The following is a 22,629-nucleotide window of genomic DNA, read 5'->3' on the forward strand; positions in this document are numbered from 1 at the left end:
AGTATGTTGGCTGAGGGTGGAACCAGGGTATGTGAAATACAGTATCGGGAAGTTAAGATTTAAAAGACGGGTTTGGAACAAATGGTGAAAGGTCTTAGTTACTGGCTTACAAAATTTGGAATTCTTTCTGTAAATAGTTGGGTAGCTATTCTAAGTTTGTAAGCAGGAGAATGAGATGACAGAGATGTGTTTTATAGAGCAGTGTGGTAGCATGATGTTTTTAAACTGGATTAGGGTCAGAAGAGACATGGAGATGGCAGGCCACATTTCAAAGGTAGAATCCATCTGGCACCCTTGGCCCTTGTATGCAGTTTAGGTGACGAAAATGGTGAAGCTGCAGTCAGAACATAAGGAGAGGCAGATTGGGTATGAAGACAGTGACCTACACTGAGAGCCTGGTCTGAGCTGCCCCTTGCTTGTATTCCAGCTCGGGGACTAAAAGGAGACTCCAGTGGGAAAGGCAAAAGGCTGAGGAGACCTGGATTCTAGTCCTGGGTCTCCTACCCACCAGCGGCACGAGACGTTACTTAACATCTCTGTGCCTGTTTTCTCATCATGAGGCTCTTATCACATTTCTTTTCAAGCTTTTTCGAAAATGAAATGTCAGGAGTGCTGTGACAAGTTAAAGCTGTCAATGTACTTCAAAGTTAGCCAACTTCGGTGATTGACGATAAGTCATTTTGCAAGGCAAAATTTTGTTTTTTGGTTTTTTTTTTTTTTTTTTTTTTTTGGCCATGCTCTGTGGCTTGTGGGATCTTTCCCCTGCCAGGGATTGAACACAGGGCCATGGCAGGGAGAGCACCAAGTCCTAACCACTGGACCACCAGGGAACTTTGTTCTGGAACTCTAACTCCCAAGACAGATCTTAAGTTAGGCCTTTTGTATTAGGTGTTAGAATGCTAGTCCATGTTTTCCTGTTCCTTAAATTATGTGTTCTCCACGTTTTAGGAGGTAGACCAATTTCATAATTATTTTCTTTGAGCTATATTAATTTCATTTTTGACACAATTGCATTTAATGGAAGTTAACAGTATAAGTAAGTGTGTTAAAGTTTAGAAAGAACAAGCTGAAAATTCTAAGAGTCTGAGTGTGTTTAAAATTTGAATAGTTTATTTTCAGAATTCTCCCTTAGCTGTGGAATTCTTAAGGCCAGGAACTTCTGGTCATCTTTATGACTGCAATGCCTGGCACATCGTAGCTACTCAGTGTATGTTTCTTGAACAGATGGCCACATATAAATAAACAGTAACAGCCAGGGGTAGGGGAGTGGGACCTTCTACCTGAGTCCCTTAAAGAGGTAACATGGGCAGGTTACCACCTGGAGCTCGTCATATCTGGTTTGGGGACCTAGATGAAGTGAAACTTAGCAAGTTTTCTTTTTTAGCTGTCTTTAAACCTGGCCCTGCTTCATAGCTAATCCTTAAGAAATAAAAAATAATCTCTGTTTCAGGCTCTCCTGGCTATGATTGACCTTCAGTTACACAGAGTAGGAATAGAACATTACCAGGTTGGCGAATAGTGAAGCAACTGTTCCTTTCAGGACATTCACACTGATGTCCTATTTTCTTTCCTTTTTTTTTTTTAATTGAACAAAAAGTAATATCTTTATATAAACTATTAATAGATCTCTAAATGCAATATGGTTTTTAAAATGAAGTTATGTATATATAGTTGTATTCATAAAGTACACTAATCAAAAGCTATACAACAACATTAACAGCAAATCCAAATACAAATGAAGATAGTCCTCAGAATTTCATGTTTCACCGAGCATCAAAAACCACCCATCTTTTAGTCCTTTTCTTGTACATTATTCTGTATCCACGTTCTCTGCCTCAGACTGGATCCCGTAATTTTATTTCATTTTCTGTGTGACATTCTTCACAGGTATATATCATTGGCTGCTGCTTTGGGGGTTGAACGTCCTTCTGGGTGTCCGTTTTTGTCCCCACGTAGTGCGGAGGAACTTCTCTGCACTTCCAAGCAGACTCCGACTTGCCACTGTGTCCACGGACGTCCTGTTTTCAAACTGTAAGTGAAATGAAATGATTCATTTACTTAGTTTAGTGGCTGAAGGCTGCTCTGTAACTTGATGGCATGTAACTTTTATGTTACTTGGCACCCTTCCCCACCCACATAACATCATTGTAGTTCAGTAAGTGAACGAACAAGCACAACAGATAACCTTAATTCTAGAAAAGCTTATAAATCGTATTTGCCACTATAAATGAGTGCCTTTTGTGGAGGAACCACCACAAAGAACCAGTCATTGTCTTTAAGAAACTTAGAATTTATCTTTGAACGTAGGACAGTAATTAAGAAAGAAATTTTATGAAGCTGTCTGTGAATAAAGTGAGTGCCAAGGAGAGAAAATGCCTGTGGGCTGTAGCTACCGGAGAAGTCTTTGTAGCATAGCTTGAAGTGTGACCTGGCCTGGAGTGCAGAGCAGCCTCTGAGGAGTGGAAAGGAGGCTGGGAGGGCTGTAGTGTGGCTGGGCGCTGGTGACTTGTCTCAGGGGAGCCATGATCCTGTGTTGGGAAATGAAGTGGGCACGAGGCGTACAGCTCTCCAAAGCCACACGCATAATAAATGATTGACCCAACTGGTCAAAAAAGGCCTTCTCTCTACTTTTGTGTGTTTGAAATCTTCCACAATAAGCCAATAACAATAAAAAAAAAAAAGGGAAAAAGATTTTAAATAGCATCATGCAACTTTATGTAACAAGTGGAGAAAATTTATATGTAGACATAGCAAAGTTAAGAATAGTGAACGTTTGGTGATCTTTGGATAAAATGAGTAAGATTCCATTATACGGTATTGGTTTAATCACCTCGTCTTCACTTTGTTGGTTGGGGGTAGGGTGCGGATTCCCTCCCTGTGACACTTGACACTGGGCATGTGAGAGCAGTTTATTAGTCACTTTTACTCATCGAGGAGGAGGACACCGCATACCACGCAGGGCCACACGGGGGCTGCAGAGAAAGAACCAGGGACTGTGGAGGCAGGCTTTGTAGTGCAGGAGGTTGAGGGGCCCCTTGGGGCCCCTTGGCTCCTGCAGGAGGATGTGATTGGCTTGTTTTAATAATTCTGCAGTCTGTCAAGGCAATGAAGCCCACTACTCAAGGATAAGCAGGAAATGTGCCTGGTCCCCGTGATAAATAGAGTTGTTAGGCTTCGGGACCTAGCCATGAAAGCAGAGTGGGGGAGGGCAGGAATTTGTGGTCAGGTCATCCCAGTTTTACCAGGTGTCAAGGCAGCACAATATGTTGGGTCTTAATTTTAGACCTTACACCATATGTATGTAACTTGCATTTAGTGAAATTTAACATTAAGTGTTAGTAAATATTAGTAAATTAGTAGTTACACATTTGGTATTTGAAGGTCAGGTTTATATAATTAAAGTCTGAATTTGTATTTGTGAGGCTATCATTGTACTGGGATTGGAATTACAGATAAACCTGATTTGTTTCTGGGTATCATCCTTGCAGATAACAAAGTTCCATCTTATTGATTCCAGAACATTCAGACTATAATTTGGCTTGTTCTGTTCAGACCTTCAAAAGGGAGATTTTTGAAGATTTAAGTAGTTGCTTCCTCAGTAGAACTTGTATGATAATTACGAACATTGTTCCATGAACGTTACGGTTAAAGGAGGAGGGTCCATTGAAGTCAGGTGACTCTTGTTCATGAGAAGGATATGCCTGCCAAGTGGGCTGAAGTGTTTGGTAGCCAGGTTTCTTGACTCCCATTTTCCAGCCGCTATTACTATTATCTTTGCATGTTCACTTGTATGTGGTCCTATGACTTCCCAGTATACTTTGACAACTTTTTACAGTTCTTCAGTTTATAGTCTATAAAATAGTGGTTACATTTTAGGATGCTGATATGAGTGATGCAGTGGTTTTCTGTCTACTAATGACCACTCATGAATAGCCAACTTTAATTTTTAGGACCAATTATATGATTCCAAACATGTATTGAGACATACTTTGAGACTGCCAGATAGCTGAGTACGCAGGATAAAAAAAGGTGACTCTTGTGCAGGAGCCCAGGAGCTGGCATTCTGCTGAGGGTGACTGGGGCATAAATGTGGATAAACCAGTTTTTTAGGGTGTGGTGGGAACCTGTAAGCACGCACTTTTGTTATAATTTTTTTTTCTTTTGGTGATAGAGCAGTTTAATTATAGATCTGAAATTTATCTTTCATTTTTGTACTTTTACTTATTGATAAGAAGTAGAAGTAAAGGAATTGATTCAAACTAAGCCACCAGATTTGAAAAACTATAGCATATTTGCAGAGAGCTTCATTCCTTTGTGTTTAAGTATATTGTCAAATCTTTGGTATTCAATTACAGTAAGTACCGTTTTTAAGATGTTTTTTCATACCTGGAAGTTTAGTGTCTAAAGTTTTGTTTGTTTGTTTTGAGGTATAATTAACCTGTAACACTATGTTAGTTCTGAGGGTACAACATAGTGATTTGATATTTCTATATGTTACAGAAATGATCACCATAATAAGCCTAGTTACCGTCTATCACCATGCAAAGATATTACATTGTTACTGACTATATTCCCCATACTGTACACTTCATCCCAGTGATTCATTTATTTTGTAACTGAAAGTTTGTACCTCTTAATCTCCCTCAATTATTTCTCTTATCCCCCAACCTCCTGTTATAATCTGTCGCTTGTCTCTCTCCCCATTGAAGTCTAAAAGCTATTACCATTTTATCCAGAGAGCTTATCATAATGCTTAGTGCACATAGCATATGTTCAGTAAAAACTGTTTGAGTGGATGGATAAGGTAATTGAGGGGCTAGGTAGATAGGAAGTTAAGTTCCTTTTATTAAAAGCCTGAGTCCCACAACCTGAAGAATGGAAAAATTTGGCTAGTTAGTGAGGGTTAATGACTAAGGATCCTGACTGAGTTGCAGATTAGTTCTGGGATTCAGTTGTTAAATTGTGGGACTAAAAATCTCAGGACATACCAGGAAATTGGACTAGCAGTTAGTTATAACCAATCATAAATCTTGCAGCTGAGGAAATGTTTTTACCTCCACTTTCTACACTTTTCTTTAGTTTGTTTGTCAGCAGAGTTCTGAGTTTTGGCTATTTTGAAAAAAAATTGCAGTCTTTGGTATGCCACTGCATCCTTTCTGGCCATGTGACTCGAGTCCTCTAGGTGCCATGGCCCTCATGTTCTCTAAAAAGTCCACCAGTACTACACATACACCCTGGCAAACATCTGTCTCTTAGAATCATCATCCTCTGCTCACAAAATAATGTGACATCTGCCTTCTCCTTACACACCCCCAAATAGGCTAAATAAGAAATAAATTACCAAATGCTTATGTCTACATAGATTTCTAAGAAGAAAATATACGAGTGAGAAAATTTTTTGTTTCTCTGTATAGATTATTCAAAAAGGACACATTTGTGAAATGGGTAAATGTATTTGTAGACTAGATTTGTATATTTTTATGCCTGATTTTCATTCTGTAGAAGTTTTTTTCTTTCTTTTTCTTTTTTGGTGAAACTAACTTTTAAAATATTTATTTATTTATTTATTTATTTATTTAACTAACTAACTAACTAACTAACTTACTTTTGGCTGCACTGTGCTGCATGCAGGATCTTAGTTCCCTGACCAGGGATTGAACCTGTACCCCCTGCAGTGGGAGCACAGAGTCATAACCACTGGACTGGCAGGGAAGTCCTAGAAGGTTTTGTCTTATCAGCAAAGTTTTGTTACTATGGACTATCCAGCTAAGACTGGAAACATTTAAAAAATATGAAACCAGAGTTTATAAAATCAATTTAAATGTAGTTTTATATTTAATTTTTTCCCCAGTTTTATTGTTATAGCTGATATGTAACACTGTATTAGTTTAAGGTGTACCACATAATGTGTATATTACAAAATGATTACCACATTAAGTTTAGTTAACATTCATTACCACACAAGAGTTACACATTTTTTTTCTTGTGATGAGAACTTTTAAGATCTACTGTCTTAGCCACGTTCGAATATACAATACGGTATTATTAACTGTTACCGTGCTGTACATTACATCCCCATGACTTATTTATCTTGTAACTGGAAGGTTGTACCTTTTGACCACCTTCGCTCCTACGCCCTAACCCCTAACTCTGGGAGCTCTCTCTGTTTCTATTAGTTCAGTTTTTGGTTTTTTTTTTTTTTTGGTCACGCTGCATGGCATGTGGGATCTTAATTCCCCAACCAGGGATCAAACCCTCTCCCCCTGCAGTGGAAGTTTGGAGTCTTAACCACTGGACCGCTAGGGAAGTCCCTATGAGTTCAATTTTTAAGTATGGTTTTATATCAAGATCCCATCTTTCGCCATAATTGGAAGAAATAAAATTAGATTAGCGCTAAATACAAATGGTAAATATATTGATGTTATTAATAGTACCAGTAGAAATGTTACTATTTTATGAAAAGAGAAAGAGTAAAATTTTGAATTGTATATGGTCATGCATCCTGTCATTCTGTGAAAAATCTCATTTTCTTTTGCATCATTTAGATTTGAAGACTGTATCATCCTGCCTCCAGCACCAGCAGTTTCTCTGTTCTTGATCAATGTGATTCACAGGAACTTTTAAAGTAACAAACGAAATGAGCCAGGGCCGTGGAAAATATGACTTTTATATTGGTCTGGGATTGGCTATGAGCTCCAGCATTTTCATTGGAGGGAGTTTCATTTTGAAAAAAAAAGGCCTCCTGCGCCTTGCCAGGAAAGGCTCCACGAGAGCAGGTAGGTCATCTATGCCCTACGTGACTTGGAAATGATATCAGTGTGTGCTTAAGCACTTGGGTTCTTTGACTGTAGAAGACCATATCTTCATTCCTAGTGACTGTATTTAAAACTTTGAACTGTGCAAGAGTTGTACATGTTTATAGAGAATCATTTTTGTCATGAGAAAAATAAAAAGTAAGAAGATGTCAAAATAAGTTAACTACTCACTCCTGCAGTTATTTTCAAAGTGGGAGTAGGGACCAATGCCCAGTTAGCATCCAGCCTTTCCTTTACACTTTGATATGACTACAGAGAAGGAAATGAGGGTATGTGGATAGAATCAGAATCCTGTTGAAGGCTAGGATCTTTTGTCTATAATAGTAAAAGTTTGACTTTTCCTTAGACATTTTTTCTGATGATCTCCAATTGGCAGGAAGGAAAGAGAGGGCTTCCTAAGGTTGAAGTGTACTCAGTTGCGTGAAATTCTGATGGGTGGTGTAGGTTGATCCCCAGAAATTACTGACGAGTCACGAGACCCTGGGGGATGCCCAGTGTGATTGAACCCCCCCCCCCGACTTCATCTAGTGCATCATGACAGCTCCCAGAATTATTTTGCATTCTTGTCATGTTCTGTCAATCAGCCTCTGCCCCAGTTCTGACCTCATAGGAAAACCTGCTTTGGCAGTAAAAAATACTACCTTCTTCTTTGCTGTGCCATCTCTATGGCCAAACCTAATTAAACTCTCTTAAAACAATGGCGTCTGTTAGATTTAGTGCAGAGAGGAGAAAGTATTGGCATATGCTGCTTGAACAAGTGTATCCTCATTCCTAAGGCAAGTACTCTCATTGTCCATGTGGATACACTTGTCAAGGGCTTCATTGGCTTTGGCTTTTTCTTTTGAACAATGGCTTAAGTACTGCTTGCTTTCGGATCTTATTAGTTTAGACTGGAGGAAAGTCAAGTAGAAAGGCAGGATGAGCATCCTGGAAGCCCCACACTGTGAGCAGTGCTCAGTCTTTTGATGTCTGGTCAATATAGGACCCCTTTCTCCAAGGTCACTATGTCATAAGTGGGGCTAACCCACACCTAAGTGGCTTGTCCACTATCTAATTCATTTGAAGTTGGGCTACTTCTTATTGGTTCAGTTTCTTTATTTATTGAACCTGAGTTCACAAAACAAAAGAATGAAGTATGAATTGAATATACGTCACTCACATTCACATGATCCTCGCATCCCCTTTTCTAAGATAATCATAAAAATATTATCTAAGAAATCCCGTATGTAATCATGATGAAACCTTTATTCAATGTAGTAACAATTAGCAAATGATATTTTAAAATCTGTCATTACTAATAGTTGTCATAAATTTATTAAAGTCTGGTACTCTTCCAAAGAGGTGAAATATGTTTTCATTCACAGGTCAAGGTGGCCATGCATATCTTAAAGAATGGTTGTGGTGGGCTGGACTGCTATCAAGTATGTATAGAGGACATTTCAAGAAAATATTATAGCTGTATATTGAAATATTTACATATACTATTACAGCCTCATATTACCAGCAGTTTTAAAACTTTAAATAAATTCTGTTTTTGTAAATGAACAAAACACAAAATATGTAAAATTTAAGCCTGTAAAAGTCATTTCGCAGTTTAATAGCTTATTTAATTTGAATGAGAAGACTTTTTCTTGATTAAAACATGTCTGATATATATATATATATATGTATTTTTTAAAATTATGCTCAGTTTAAGAAGGTAATTTTGAAAGTGAAAGATCATAGAACACATCCTGTTTTTACTTACTGTCCCTCCATTAATTTTCATTCTAAATTGGAAACGAGATATGCATTTGAGAAGACTGTCCATGCTTATTTTGATGATTGCCTTTTAAAGGGTACATGGGAAAAGTGATCCTTAAGACACTAAGCCTTCAAAGTATTCAAGATTAAATTATGTAAACTTTTTTCTAAGTTTAAGGGCAGTTGAAATAACAGAGAGACTGATTGGACTATTCATTCAGCAAATATTTCTTGATCATTTTTTGTATGCCAGGTGTTTTAGGTGCTGGAGATACAGCAAACAGAATACACAAACAAATTCTGAACCACATGAGACTTTACATTCTACATGGACAACAAAATAAACAAGATAAAATGTGTATTAGGAGTAAAGTAGGGAAGGGATGTAATAAAGTGAAGGGTGCATAGGTGTACATTTTAGTTAGGGGGCCAGGGCAGCCCTCCCTGAAAAGATAATATGTGAGTAAAAGACATAAAGGAATTGAGGAAGCTGGCCATATGGATATTTGGGAGAAGAACATTTTAAGCAGGAGGAAGTAATAAACATGAAGGCCACGAGGAAGGACCATACCTGGCCTTTTAAAGTGTGGTAGGCAGACTCCAAGGTAGCCCACAAAGATTCTCATCCCCTGGTGGTCACACCTTTGTATGATCCCCTCTCACACTGAATTAGTGCTGTCCTGGTGTGATCAAAGAATACAACGGAATTGATGATGTGACTGAGTCATCAGAGGCGTTAAGCTTTGCCTTGATAATCGTGTTGGTCATTCTGAAGCCAGCTACTCTGCTGGAGGGCAGTCAGGCAGCCTGAGGAGAGGTCCCCAGGCTATACCCAGTTACTGAAGTTATCTTGGAACTGGGTCCTCCAGATTGTAGCAAGGTACAGGTTGCAGATTGTATCTTGACCGCAACCTCTTGAAGAACCCTGAGTGAGGAGTACCTACTGATCAACAGAAACTATGAGAAACTGTTAAGTCTTGACCGACAGAAAACATGGCTTTTGTTTTTTTAAGCTGCCAGTGTTGGGGGTGCTTTGTTATACAGTAGTGGATTACTGAAACCTCAGGAAACATTAAAGAGGCAAGAATAGTAAGGGAGTGGATGTGCAGGGAAGCAGTAGGGGTAAGTTTAGAGAAGTAATAAGGGCCTAGATCATGTGGGGCTTTGTAGGTTATAGAAAGGACTTTGACTTTTATGTTTGATGGGGAGTCATTGGAGGCTTGGGTGAAGAGGTAACCTGATCGGACTCAGGTTTTACTAGGAACTCTCAGGCTGCTGTGTTGAGGCACAGACTGCATAGGTGCGAAAGCAGAGAAACCAGGTAAGAAGCTATTGAAATAACTAGGTGAGAGGTTGTGATGGCATGGACCCAGAGCAGTAGCAGTGAGTATGGTGAGGAGTGGTAGAATTCTGGATGTGTTTTGAAGATAAAACTAATAAGATTTGCTGAAAATAAGTTAAAAGTCTGGACAGGATATGAAAAAGCATCCTCTTAAAAGCATTAAAGAGCTAACATGTTAGTGAAGAATTAGCTAGCCTAGATCAGGGAAAAGCATAGAGCTCAGGATAAGCTGGAGATACTTCGGCCCTAGAGGTAATTGCAGACTCCAGAGCAGGCAGCTGAAAGAGAACTTGTGAACTGGACTAATAAGGGTCATTTAGGTGATGCCACTTGGGGAGTCTGGGTGGTGGATATATAGCTGTCATTTATAGTTTATTCTGTTTTTCTGAATATTTGAAGTGTTGCATTATTAATCTTTAAACTTTTGAAAAGAAAATCTTTTAAAATGGGTGGTATATTTAAAACCAGATATATCAATAACTACTGTACACGAAATGCCCCAGTTAAAAGGCAAAGATTATTCTACTGGAATTATAAAAACAAATAACAAACAAAAACAACTACATGCCTTTTACAAGGTGCACTGTAAAACATGAGATACAGAATGGCTGAAAGAGAAGGATGGGAAAACATGCCTGAAAAAAGTTGAGATTTCTGTTGTTGATATTAGAAAAAAATATAATTCAAAGCAAAAAACAATACTAGAAACAGAGGATTATTTCTTAAGACAAAGGGTTCAACTCAGGAAGTTTAACAGTTCTAACTTTTATTTAATAATATGACCTTGTATACAAAGCAGCAGTTGACAGAATAGCAAGGAGAAATAGACAAATCCAAAATCATACAGTGAGATTTTAACGTAACACTCTGAGCAGCTGATGGGGAAAGCAGAGTAAAATCCTTAAGGTGAGAGAGAATTTGAACAGCAGATTTAACACACTTAAGTCACTGAACTCAGCAACTTAAGATCTACATTCTTTTGAAGTGCATATGGAATATTGATGCAGATGGACTGTTTGCAGGACCATAAAGCCAGTCTTAAATTTTTCAAAGGATTTGATGAAGTCTTTTCACAGATCATTATATTAGAAATAGTAACAAAAAGATATCGTGAAAAACACGTGTGGAAACTTAGAAATAGGCTTTATGTAACCCATGGTTCAAAGAAGTCAGAATGGAAATTAGAAAATATTTTTAAAATATGTTTAATTTAGAAAATACTTCAATATGTGGATACAAAGTACAGAATATCATACCTTGTGGAATATAACTGAAGTAATTAGAGTAAAATTTATGGTTTCAAATAAATATAATTGAAAATAAGAAAGGTGAGGCATCTAGTTCAGGAAAATAGAAAAAGAATGGCAGAATAAACCCCAAAATGTAGAAGGAAGTAAAGAGAAAAGCCGAAATTATTTAAATAGAAAACAGGGCATTAAAGCAAACATTTGGTTCTATGATCAGAATAATGAACTTGGTAAACCTTGAAACTGATTGAGAAAAGGAGAAGGTAGAATAGCTAGGTGATGTAATTAGGGTTTTATAGGTATTAACAGGATGTTATGAAAAATTTATTCCAGTCGATAAAAAAACGTAGACAAAATATCTTGAAAAATAAAATTTATCAACGCTCATGAGGAAATAGGAAACTGGAATACTCCTCTAACTTAACACAGCTGAATCTATAATTTTAAAACCTATGCGTATGGGATTTCCCTGGTGGTCCAGTGGTAAAGAATCCGCCTTCCAAAGCAGGGGATGCGGGTTTGATCCCTGGCCAGGGAACTAAGATCCCACATGCCACAGGGCAACTAAGCCTGTGCACCTCAACTACTGAGCCTGTACGCCTCAACTAGAGAGCCTGCGTGCCACGACTATAGAATCCACATGCCACAGCTAGAGAGAAAACCTGCACGTCACAACTAGAGAGAAAGCCCACGCACTTCAACGAAAGATCCCGCGTGCCACAACTAAGACCAAACGCAGCCAAAAAAAAACCTTTGCATATACTAAACCTTGGGCCCAGATGGTTTCATTGGTAAATTCTTCAGTCATTTAAAGAAGAAATAATTGTAGTCTTGAGAAATTTCCTAATAATAGAAAAAGGAGTATATATTCCTTCACTCTTCTTAAAAAAGCTAGCATAATTCTAATGCCAAAAGCTGATTAGGACAGGATAAAAAAGGAAAAATAAAGTCTAGTCTCATTCACGAACATATATGTAAAAATTGCAAACAAAATGGTACAGCATGAACAAGTTAGATTTATTCCGTTGATGCAAAGTTGGCATAATATTGGAAAACCAATCACTGTAATTTACCATGTTAAATTGAAGGAGAAAAATTATTCAGTAAAATTCAGCTATTCATGACTATAAAGAAACCACTTCAAATTAATAATTTAAGTGAACTTCCTTAATATGATATAGGATTTCTAAGACAAAAAAAAGCCAAAACCAACAATTGCCCAGTAAACACAAAAATGGGGAAATATTGGAGACTTAACTTTTAGGAACTGGGAACAAGCATATAACCTCTAATCACTTTTTCAATATTTTACTGGAATTTCTAGCCAATGCAGAAAGTCAAGGGGAGAAAATAGGATTAGAAAGGAACATATAAACTGTTGTTATTTGCTTATATGATTGTGGGTATAAAAATTCCAAAGAACATACAGATGAGTTATAAAATTAAAATTTAGCAAGGTTGTTGGATACAAAGTTAGTATACAAAACTTAGCTGTATTTCTATATATCAGCAACAAACAACTAGAAAATGAAATGTTAAAATGTTACCATCTGCATATCATTTTAAGAAACAGGAATTAGTTATAAATCTAAACATGTATAAACAAAAGATGGTAAAGATTCCCACAGAGAAAATGAAAACATTACTGAGACGAATAGTAGAGGGATATGTCATTTTCATGGATTGAAAGATTAATCACTATAATAGTTGTAATTGTAAAATTGTCGTTTCTCTCCATGCTGATATATGGATTTAATGCTATTCCATTTGAAACTAGGTTGTTAGGTGGTACATCATAATTGATTTTAAATTTTGTGTGGAAATACAGAAGTCTAAGAAAAGCAAAGATACTCTTTAAGAAGAAAAGGTGGGGCTTCCCTGGTGGCGCAGTGGTTGAGAGTCCGCCTGCCAATGCAGGGGACACGGGTTCGTGCCCTGGTCTGGGAGGATCCCACATGCCGCGGAGCGGCTGGACCCGTGAGCCATGGCCACTGGGCCTGCGTGTCCAGAGCCTGTGCTTCGCAACGGAAGAGGCCACAACAATGAGAGGCCCGCGTACCGGAAAAAAAAAAAAAAAAAAAAAAAAGAAAAGGTGAAAGGACTTGTTCTATTGGATATCAAGACTTAATGAAGTTACACTAATTAAGTCAGGATGGTATTATAACGAGATAGATACATGAGCCAATAGAATAGGTCCATGGGCAGTATATTTATGACAGAGGTGGTATTGAAATAGGGAAATGTACTTTTCAGTAAATATTGCTGTAACAATCCATCTGGAAAAGAAAATACTTCACTCTGTATAAAGATCAACTCCAGGTGGTTTATAAGCTTAAACGTGAAAGCAGAACACTAAAGAATTTAGAGGATAAAGAATTTTGAGACAGATTTCTTGTACAAGTTGTATGAAGCACTAACCATAAAGGAAGATATTTTAAAATTTGACATTGAAATTAAGAACTTCTAAAAAAAATAAATTTATTTATTTATTTTTGGCTGCGTTGGGTCTTCGTTGCTGCGCGCAGGCTTTCTCTAGTTGCAGCGAGCGGGGGCTACTCTTCATTGTGGTGCACAGGCTTCTTGTTGCGGTGGCTTCTCTTGCGGAGCACAGGCTCTAGGCGAATGGGCTTCAGTAGTTGTGGCACGTGGGCTCAGTAGTTGGGGCGCACGAGCTCAGTAGTCAGGGTGCACAGGCTTAGTTGCTCCATGGCATGGGGAATCTTCCTGGACCAGGGCTTTGAACTCGTGTCCCCTGCATTGGTAGGCGGATTCTTAACCACTGCGCCACCAGGGAAGCCCCAAGATCTTTTTTCTTTTCTTTTTTAAAAACAAATTTATTTTATTATTTTATTTTTTGGCTGTGTTGGGTTTTTGTTGCTGTGTGCGGGCTTTTCTCTGGATGCGGTGAGTGGGGGCTACTTTTTGTTGCAGTGCGCAGGCTTCTCATCGTGGTGGCTTCTCTTGCTGCGGAGCATGGGCTCTAGGCGCGTGGGCTTCAGTAGTTGTGGCACATGGGCTCTAGAGCGCAGGCTCAGTAGTTGTGGCGCACGGGCTTAGTTGCTCCACGGCATGTGGGATCTTCTCAGACCAGGGCTTGAACCCGTGTCCCCTGCATTGGCAGGTGGATTCTTAATCACTGTGCCACCAGGGAAGCCCCCAAGAACCTTTTTAATTAAAAGAGTTTAAGAGAATAAAAAAAGCCGGTCATGGTATAAAAAAAAATGCTTTTAACCCACAAAAGATTAGTGTTCAAAATATATAAAGAATTACCTAGAATCAATAAGAGAAAACAAATAGCTTAATAGACAGGGGGAAACCTTGAACAGCTACTTCACTAAAAGATTTCACTTGGCCAATAAACATGAAAAGGGAAAATGCAAATTGAAAGCATAATAAAATAATCCCATTTCCCATTAACAGATTAGCAAACTTTAAAATCTGACAATACTAAATGTTGGGGAGAGTGAGAGACAAAGGATATTTGGCATCACCATGTTGAAAATAGTAGCCAAGAGTGATCGTTTTATGAGATCACATGTCCTTCTCCTGCTAAAATTCCCCCGTGGCTTTTCAGCTCAGCTAAAATCCATTGTGAGACTCTCCCTGGCTTCTCTCCCCCTGGCTCGCTGTGCTGGAGCCACCCTGGCTTCCGTGCTGTTCAGACACGCCAGACAGTGTCTTGAGTCAAAGTTCTGTACTTGCTCTTCTCCCTGCTGGGGATGTCTCTCCCCCTCCCCCATACCCATAGCTGCTGGTAAATCCCTCACTCCATATCAGACTGGTCAAATTTACCTATCAGAGCACCTTGGCCTGGCACCATGTCCTCCCTGTCACCAGCTCTCCATTCCTTTCCCTTGCTTTGTTTTCTTCATAGCACACTTAAATACTTGACGTACGTGTTTTGTCTGTTTTCCCTCACTAAAACATAAGTCTTCAGAGGGCGGTATCTTTATTTTGCTCCCTGCTGTATTTCCTGATGCTAGAACAGCACCTGGCACATAGTAGGAACCTAAGAATACCTTTTGAATGTACGAGTTGGGTTTTAAAAAAGAAAAGAGCTAGTGAAAAAGACTTGGGAGAAGTGCTTCCATATCAGTTTTAGCTGATTTGTGTTTGTTGTCATAGGATGTAAATGTCAAAATTTTTAATTTAAAAAACACCTATATAAACATAAATTAGATGTCTTCCATTGAAATTATAGATTTGTATTGTTTCTAATGGGTTTGAACTCTATTCTAATGTTGCTAATTTACAGGAGAACCCTTATGAATAGATGGGAGAAAATACAGAAATTACTAGATACGATTGAAATAGTATGTTAAAAAATAAATGTAAATAAAATGCAGGCATTTCCGTTTTGACTAGATATGTGCCTATCTGAGAGTTTTCTCTTGTTGTCTGTCTCCAAGTGGGAGCTGGCGAGGTGGCCAACTTCGCTGCGTATGCCTTTGCACCAGCCACCCTAGTGACTCCGTTAGGGGCACTCAGTGTCCTAGTGAGGTAAGGACCCTACTCATCCCATGTAGAAAATACAGCTAGGGTTTCAGCCTGTGAAGTTTTCAGTACCATCTAACCACACATGGTGAGCATAATTTACGTTTAAGCAACGTGGAGAACTTTTTATGCTGCGTAGTAATTTGCTTTTGAAATGTTACCCTCTGTGCAGAGGCAAGCTATCAAGTTGTGGGAGGAGATGCTTTTATCCTTTGTCTTGCTTATGTTCAAAGTCAGCACTAGTTCTACTTTAATTTCAGTTTTTTAAAATTCCAAGTTGCACTTGTTACAATATTTGTCATTTGATACATGTATACTTTGGTAGGTGGTGGTTGGTGATGAATAGATTTCTGTACCTTCTACAGAAAATCATTGATTGGGGCATATGGTTGAAGACTGGCCCAGGATCCTTGTTTGGAAGGAGCAGTCCAAGACTTGTCCTGTTTCTCTTATTTTAATCATTAGCCCAAACAGCTAAGCCCATATTAAAGTCTGGATTTTGGCTACTATTCCCAAAGTTGGTTGGTTGATAGGTATTTTTATTTTTAAAGATAGTATTTATATAAATCAATGTATGCAAATTATATAATTTTCAAGATACTATATATTATACATAATCTATAAAGATATAAGATGTTATGTATTATGTATAATAAATAAAGATATATTATGGCACATGTCTTTTATCCTTAATTTTTGTATATTATGCCATTAGTATATTTATAGGTTTATATTTTTTAAAGATTTTGATAAAACTAGTTATAAATTATTAAAACTTGATAATTCAATAGGCAAATTACATAGAATTAAATGAAAATATACAAAGGATGCATCAACCAGTAGGGATAAATTAAAGTTGAGCAAATGTTAAGCATTGGTTTGGACATAGATTCTTAAATAGAATATACATTTGTACCTTAGCTCTGTTTATTATAAATTTCACATTACAGTAGAAAGATGGTAACTATACTGGTTTAGTGTATGATGAAACAGGTGGTTCCCAGAAACTTTCCTTTTATGATTGAATTTGCATTTTCTTTACTTTGGCTGAAAGCCAGAATTTTTATAAGCTCACAGTGTTTTAGTTTGAGTTCAGTAATTTAAATTCTGAGTTGTGTTGATATTTAAAAATGAGAAAAGTAGCTGATTATTTTAATATTCTCCACTTTCTCCCCATTTTAGTGCCATTCTTTCTTCATACTTTCTAAATGAAAGACTTAACCTTCATGGAAAAATTGGATGTTTGCTAAGTATTCTGGGATCTACAGTTATGGTTATTCATGCTCCAAAAGAAGAGGAGATTGAGACTTTAAATGAAATGTCTCACAAGCTAGGAGATCCAGGTAAAAAAAAAAAAAGAAAAGCTTTATTAGTCTTACTGTATTTTACTTTTCAGTGTAGTTTTTATTGAATCAAAATTTTATATGCATATGAAGAGGCCAGTTGTCCTACAAGGCTTATTAGGGAAATTGCAGTCATTTTCTTCTCCTGGCAGCCCCTCAGCCCTTGTTTCTTTTGTTCTTTAACTTGGTATCTCTAAATCGGGTCCGCAACCCCCAGGCCGCGGACTGGTACCGGGCTGAGGCCTGTTAGGAACCGGGCCGCACAGTAGGAGGTGAGCAGCGAACGAGCAAAGCTTCACCTGCCTCCACCCATTGCTCGCATTACTGCCTGAACCATCCCCCCCCACCCCCCACCCCCCACCCGCCCCGCCACCAGTCTTCCACAAAACCAGCCCCTGGTGCCAAAGGGGTCTGGGGCTGCTGCTCTAAATAACATGCTATATTGCTACTACTTCCTTGCCTTTAGGCATTATTATATCTATTACCAGTTGTATCTATTTAGTTTTGTTTAAGTGATTTGTTTTACATTATTGTCACTACATAACTTTTATTCTCAGCTTGGACATATAGTACATTATGATTACTTTTCCCTTCCTTTCTTGTGACTTCTGATTTTCCTGAACTAATCATGATCTTATTTGCTTAGTTTTCTACAAATTTATCAGTCCATCCTGAAATTCTTCCCCTGTGATCTAATTCTACTCTCAGTAATTTCGGACATATTTGGTGTTCCTGCAGTGTCATCTCTTATGGAACTCTCTCTCTAAGAGCCTTGTTTGGCCTCAATTTAGACTGATGTCTTGAGGCCGCCAGCAGAGTCGACATCCTGGGTTCCTTCACCAGCATCCTGGGGCATCCCTTTCACTTCTGTTTTCTCGTGGATCTCTTTTCTCCCAAATCCTGGGTTTGCGTCCTCATTTTGCTGGAGCCACTCTTGTAGGAGACAAGAGAGGCACAGAAGAGAGACTCTTTGAGACCCTGCATATAGCAAGATGTCTTTGATCTACCATGACCTCATTATCTTCTCACTTCCAGTATTGCTGCTGAGAAATCAAACACAATTGATTTTTTTTTTTTTTTTTTTTTGGTTACCTGACCAGGGATTGAACCTGGGTCCTTGGCAGTGAAAGCGTGGAGTCCTAACCACTGGACCGCCTGGGAATTCCTGATTCTTTATCTTTTATATGAGACTGATCTTTGGAAACATGTAGGGGTGTCCTCTTTGCCCTCATTGTCTGACATTTCCCAGTAATGTGCCTAGATGCGGGTTAATTTTTATCCATTGTGTTAGGTACTTGATGTATCTTTTTTAATTTAAAAATTCGTGCCTTACGCTAGAAGCAATTGAATTACTTCTTTGATACTCTTCTCTTTGTGAAATTATTCTTATTCTTCTTGTTGATTGGACCTCCTGAACTAGACCATCAATTTTCTTACATATTTTTTCCCCATTTTGCCTTTTTACTGTCTTTTGGGAGATTTCCTCAAATCTTCCAACCCTTCTTTTGAGTTTTTAGTTCTGCTAATGTGTTTTTAATTCCAAGAGCTTGGCTTTGTACTTTGATTCCTTTTTTTTTTTTTTTTTTGGTGGCAAAAAACACATAACAAATTCACCCTCCCACCAGTTTCCAGATGTACAGTACAGTATTGTCAGCCACATGCATGGTGTGGTGCATCAGGTCCCTGGAGAGTCCTAGGTATTTTAAAGTCTTTATCTGAAAACTTTAATTTAATTTGTGGGCCTCTTTCTATGGTCTGTTTTTTCTTTTCAGTCATTTAGTTTTGTCTTTGGACAGTTTCAATTGAATGCTGGCCATAGTGTGTTAAAAGTGTAAAGGCTCTAAGTGATGTTTTCTTCCTTCAGAGAGAATTTAAATTTCTTTGGGTAGGCAGACAAGAGTAAGCAGATGACCTTCCACCTGTAAGCTGGGGCTAGTTTTTTTCCATTATTCTTGGTCAGAGCCCTTCTGGTTCCTAACTGATAGGCTGGGACTCTCCGGCTTGGCGAGCTGTGGGTGCCCGTGTCTTGTCTCGGCAGCCCAAGACAAGGCGGGCCTCTCTGCTTAGTCCTTTGGCCTCCTCACCAGGCTGTCCACTTGGCCCCTCTGACTAGGCGTGTACAGCTCTGTGCCCACAGACACCACACCGAAAATTCGCGTGCACCTCTTCAGTTCCCTCCTTTCTGGAATCTTGGCCCATTGTGTCCCAGCTACTTAGCCCAAAATACTTTTTTTTTTTTTTTTTTTTTTAACCTCCTCTGCTGAAACATCCATAAGCCCCAGGTTACCGCTCTCCTCTAGCCTCCGGGCCTGTCCTCACTCCTGCTCTAGGTTTGGTGTTTGCCCTGAGGGAACAAGCAGAGGTGTTGGTGCAACCTTGGAGTACTTCCTTTCTCTCCAGATTTTGACTGCTTCGATTCCTCTCGTATTTCATCTTTGTCTGTCTGAGGAAATTAATGGTAGTTTTTATTGATTTGGGGAGGATGGTAATTTGTCTAATTTGAAGTTTCCCTCTAGACAGAATTAGAGGAATAAAAAGGTTAAATGACGCTTGTGTCTGTTTCCTCATCTTCAAATGCAGATGACAGCGTCTGTACTGCAGGGTAGTTGTCAGAGTTTAACGAGTTAATCGGTGCAAATTGCTGAGACAAGTGCCTGGCCCATGGTGCTACACAATCATTACTATTATCATGCTGGGTTCAATTCTCCATATCCAACCTGAACCCTGACAGTTATTTTCATGTTCTCTTACTCACTTGTTTTTTACCCCAGTGGTTGTCCCTAAATATTTTTAAAGTTTACTCATTTTAGACAAATGTTGTTTAGCATCTATAAATCGTTGAGCATTCAAGGTCATCTCACTTCTCTCCACTAGTTTCTGATTGTATCTGTCTTTGGAGTTAGAGCACCCCAGTGGGTGGGAATAGTACAATATTCTAGGATAGACAGCTGTGAATCAGCCTGATGCCGTTTTCTGTAAGTTTGACCCTTTAACAACACAAGGGTTAGGAGCACCCGAGAAACCCTACTTACAGTCCATCTTCCACACCTGAGGTTCCGCATCCACGGATTCAGCCCTCGGATTGTGTAGTACTGCAGTATGTATTAGAAAAAAAATCCACATATAATTGGATCCACGCAGCTCAATCCCATGTTGATCAAGGGATAGCTGTATAATTATGAGGCCTAAGATGCTACTTTAAAAATGTTAAATGTATAATAATTTGTGAATATGAAGCATAGTTCAATCTTCCAGTGTGTACTTCTAACTAAATTTTTATGAATGTGCTTTTGCCGGGGCAGCAAAAGAAAGCTGATTTTTATGTTAAGGCCACTCCTTTCTCCTTCCTATTGAGGACTTAAATATTTGACTTTGCCTCCTCCAGGTTTTGTGGTCTTTGCAACACTTGTGGTCATTGTGTCCTTGATATTAATCTTCGTGGTGGGACCTCGCCATGGACAGACAAACATTCTTGTGTATATCACAATCTGCTCTGTAATCGGAGCGTTTTCAGTCTCCTGTGTTAAGGGCCTGGGCATTGCTATCAAAGAGCTGTTTGCTGGAAAGCCTGTGCTGCGACGTCCCCTGGCCTGGATTCTGCTGCTGAGCCTCATAGTCTGTGTGAGCACACAGATTAATTACCTGAACAGGGCCCTGGACATATTCAACACCTCCGTCGTGACTCCAATATATTACGTCTTCTTTACAACATCAGTTTTAACTTGCTCAGCTATTCTTTTTAAGGAGTGGCAAGACATGCCTGTTGATGATGTCATTGGCACTCTGAGTGGCTTCTTTACAATCATTGTGGGAATATTCTTGTTGCATGCCTTTAAAGACGTCAGCTTTAGTCTCGCAAGTCTCCCCGTGTCTTTTCGGAAAGACGAAAAAGCAATGAATGGCAGTCTCTGTAATATGTATGAAGTTCTTAATAATAACGAAGAGAGCTTAACCTGTGGAATTGAACAACACACTGCTGAAAACGTCTCCCGAAGAAATGGAAATCTGACAGCTTTTTAATAAGAAAGATGTCATTAAAAGGTTGATCTATAATTGTGTTATAAAGTGAGTTTGAGTATCAGAATGTGTCTGAAAAAGCATTGTTCTCAAATAGTGTTCTCTAGAGACAATCTTTTTTAAGGTTTCACTAATCTGGACCAAGAAATTACTTTTCTTATATTTAAATGATGGTAGCTCACTAAAATGACCTCAGTACATGGCCACTTTTCTTTTAACACTGTATTATTATAGAGGTATTTTAAATTTTCCTTCACCAAAATCTAAATGCACTAATGACAGTTTTAAGTCTATAAAAATGCTCTATTTTTCCATTGGTGATGAAAGTCTGAAATGTATATTTGTCAGGCCCACTCTGTCAATTCTTGACCATTTTAAGGCGTTTTGATTTAAAAAAACAAAATTAACTCCATACATTATCCTGTAATTTACCTTACCTATAAAAATGACTCCCGTTTGATGAATTATTTTAATTTTGAAATGTTAATTTAAGAGACTCCTAAGTTATTAAATGAAGGAAACTCTTTTACAACAGAAAACCAAAAAGGTAGGAAATCACCACATTGAAATACTTCTCAGGCTGTGAGTTGTCACCGTGAACATCTGATGGCCTTCCTAGATGGCACCTTGTTAATAAACCAGCGTACCCTTTGTCGGACTACATACAGCCTGGCTGGTTTTATTCTTCAGTTACTCTAATCCCTTGATGCCTGGAACCTTGATTACCATTTTTACATCAGCTCTTGTACTTTTCCATATATTTTCATAAGGAGTTATATTGTCATTTAGCTCTTCTAACAACTCTGGGAAATGAAGTCAGAAGACTAGGGTAATTTCTTAAATTTAGCTCATATTGAAATAAAAAGACAAATTGAAACAGAGTTCTTTTCTAAGTCTGAATGCTCAGAATAAACAGGATATTTATAAAATATGGTTTCTTTGTACCACATATTTTACTTTGCTTTGTTTGGACCACTATATATTTTGGTTTTAAAAAAAATGTCCATAAAAAAAAGTTTACAGAAAACTGCAAAAATATGCAAAAAAGGTAGAGTACTATAATTAATTCTATGCAGCTTCAAAACCTGTCACTGATTGGCCTCAAAAATACTGACAGCTAATTTGCGTCGATATCTGGGTTGGGCCTTTTTCCATTCTGCTGCTCCTGCCCAAGGTCACACAGCTTGGCCCACTGTGTAAGTAAGTAGCCACCACAGGAGCCTCACTGTCCACTGGCGTTATCAGGGCAAAGCTGACAGTTTTCCAGTTTCATGAAATAAATTCCATTTTCCCAGTATTGTATCATTGACCCTCTAAGGAGCCTTTGTAGACATTTTTTTCTAACTAACTGCCTCTCTCCATGTAATTTTAACACCACAGATATAACTCTATATTTGTTTATGTACTGTTTCTATATCTGTGCTTTGTATACAATAGATAAAAACCAATTTTCACTCCCTTGGGTGTGATAGTGCCCTCACTGAGAATCCACAGGTTATTAGTAATAAATTCTTAATTATTTAACATCTTACAGCACTTGAAATTTTTATTTGGTTATTAAGTCTTGTAAAACTCAGTAGTGTAAATTATTTAAATTTACTCATTAAACTTAAGTTTTCATCACATTC

The 22,629-nt window shown here is 38.3% G+C and overlaps 1 protein-coding gene and 1 pseudogene across 2 annotated transcripts; one reads left to right on the forward strand and one right to left on the reverse strand.

Annotated features, from left to right (window-relative positions):
- Window positions 1–1,403: 1,403 nt before the first annotated feature.
- Window positions 1,404–2,024, reverse strand: LOC308621791 (DNA-directed RNA polymerases I, II, and III subunit RPABC4-like; annotated as a pseudogene). The gene has a single exon. The product of its transcript is annotated as a DNA-directed RNA polymerases I, II, and III subunit RPABC4-like (transcript).
- On the forward strand, window positions 1,919–22,532 carry NIPA2 (NIPA magnesium transporter 2). The gene is made up of 6 exons (XM_081242615.1): window positions 1,919–2,031; window positions 6,546–6,776; window positions 8,180–8,236; window positions 15,557–15,647; window positions 16,824–16,984; window positions 20,370–22,532. Exons 2-6 carry the CDS (start codon window positions 6,638–6,640, stop codon window positions 21,002–21,004), a joined length of 1,083 nt encoding a protein of 360 aa, XP_081098741.1. The 5' UTR covers window positions 1,919–2,031; window positions 6,546–6,637; the 3' UTR covers window positions 21,005–22,532.
- Window positions 22,533–22,629: the final 97 nt, after the last annotated feature.

Source organism: Mesoplodon bidens (genome assembly GCF_964165515.1).
Source record: "Mesoplodon bidens genome assembly, chromosome: 8".
Lineage (NCBI taxonomy): Eukaryota > Metazoa > Chordata > Mammalia > Artiodactyla > Ziphiidae > Mesoplodon > Mesoplodon bidens.

Excerpts from the sequence above, each read along its gene's own strand:
- NIPA2 (XM_081242615.1), top strand. The coding sequence starts at position 6,638 with ATGAGCCAGGGCCGTGGAAAATATGACTTTTATATTGGTCTGGGATTG. Across the intron at positions 8,237-15,556 it reads GTGGGCTGGACTGCTATCAA|TGGGAGCTGGCGAGGTGGCC; the intron begins GTATGTATAGAG and ends TCTGTCTCCAAG. Across the intron at positions 15,648-16,823 it reads GCACTCAGTGTCCTAGTGAG|TGCCATTCTTTCTTCATACT; the intron begins GTAAGGACCCTA and ends TCCCCATTTTAG.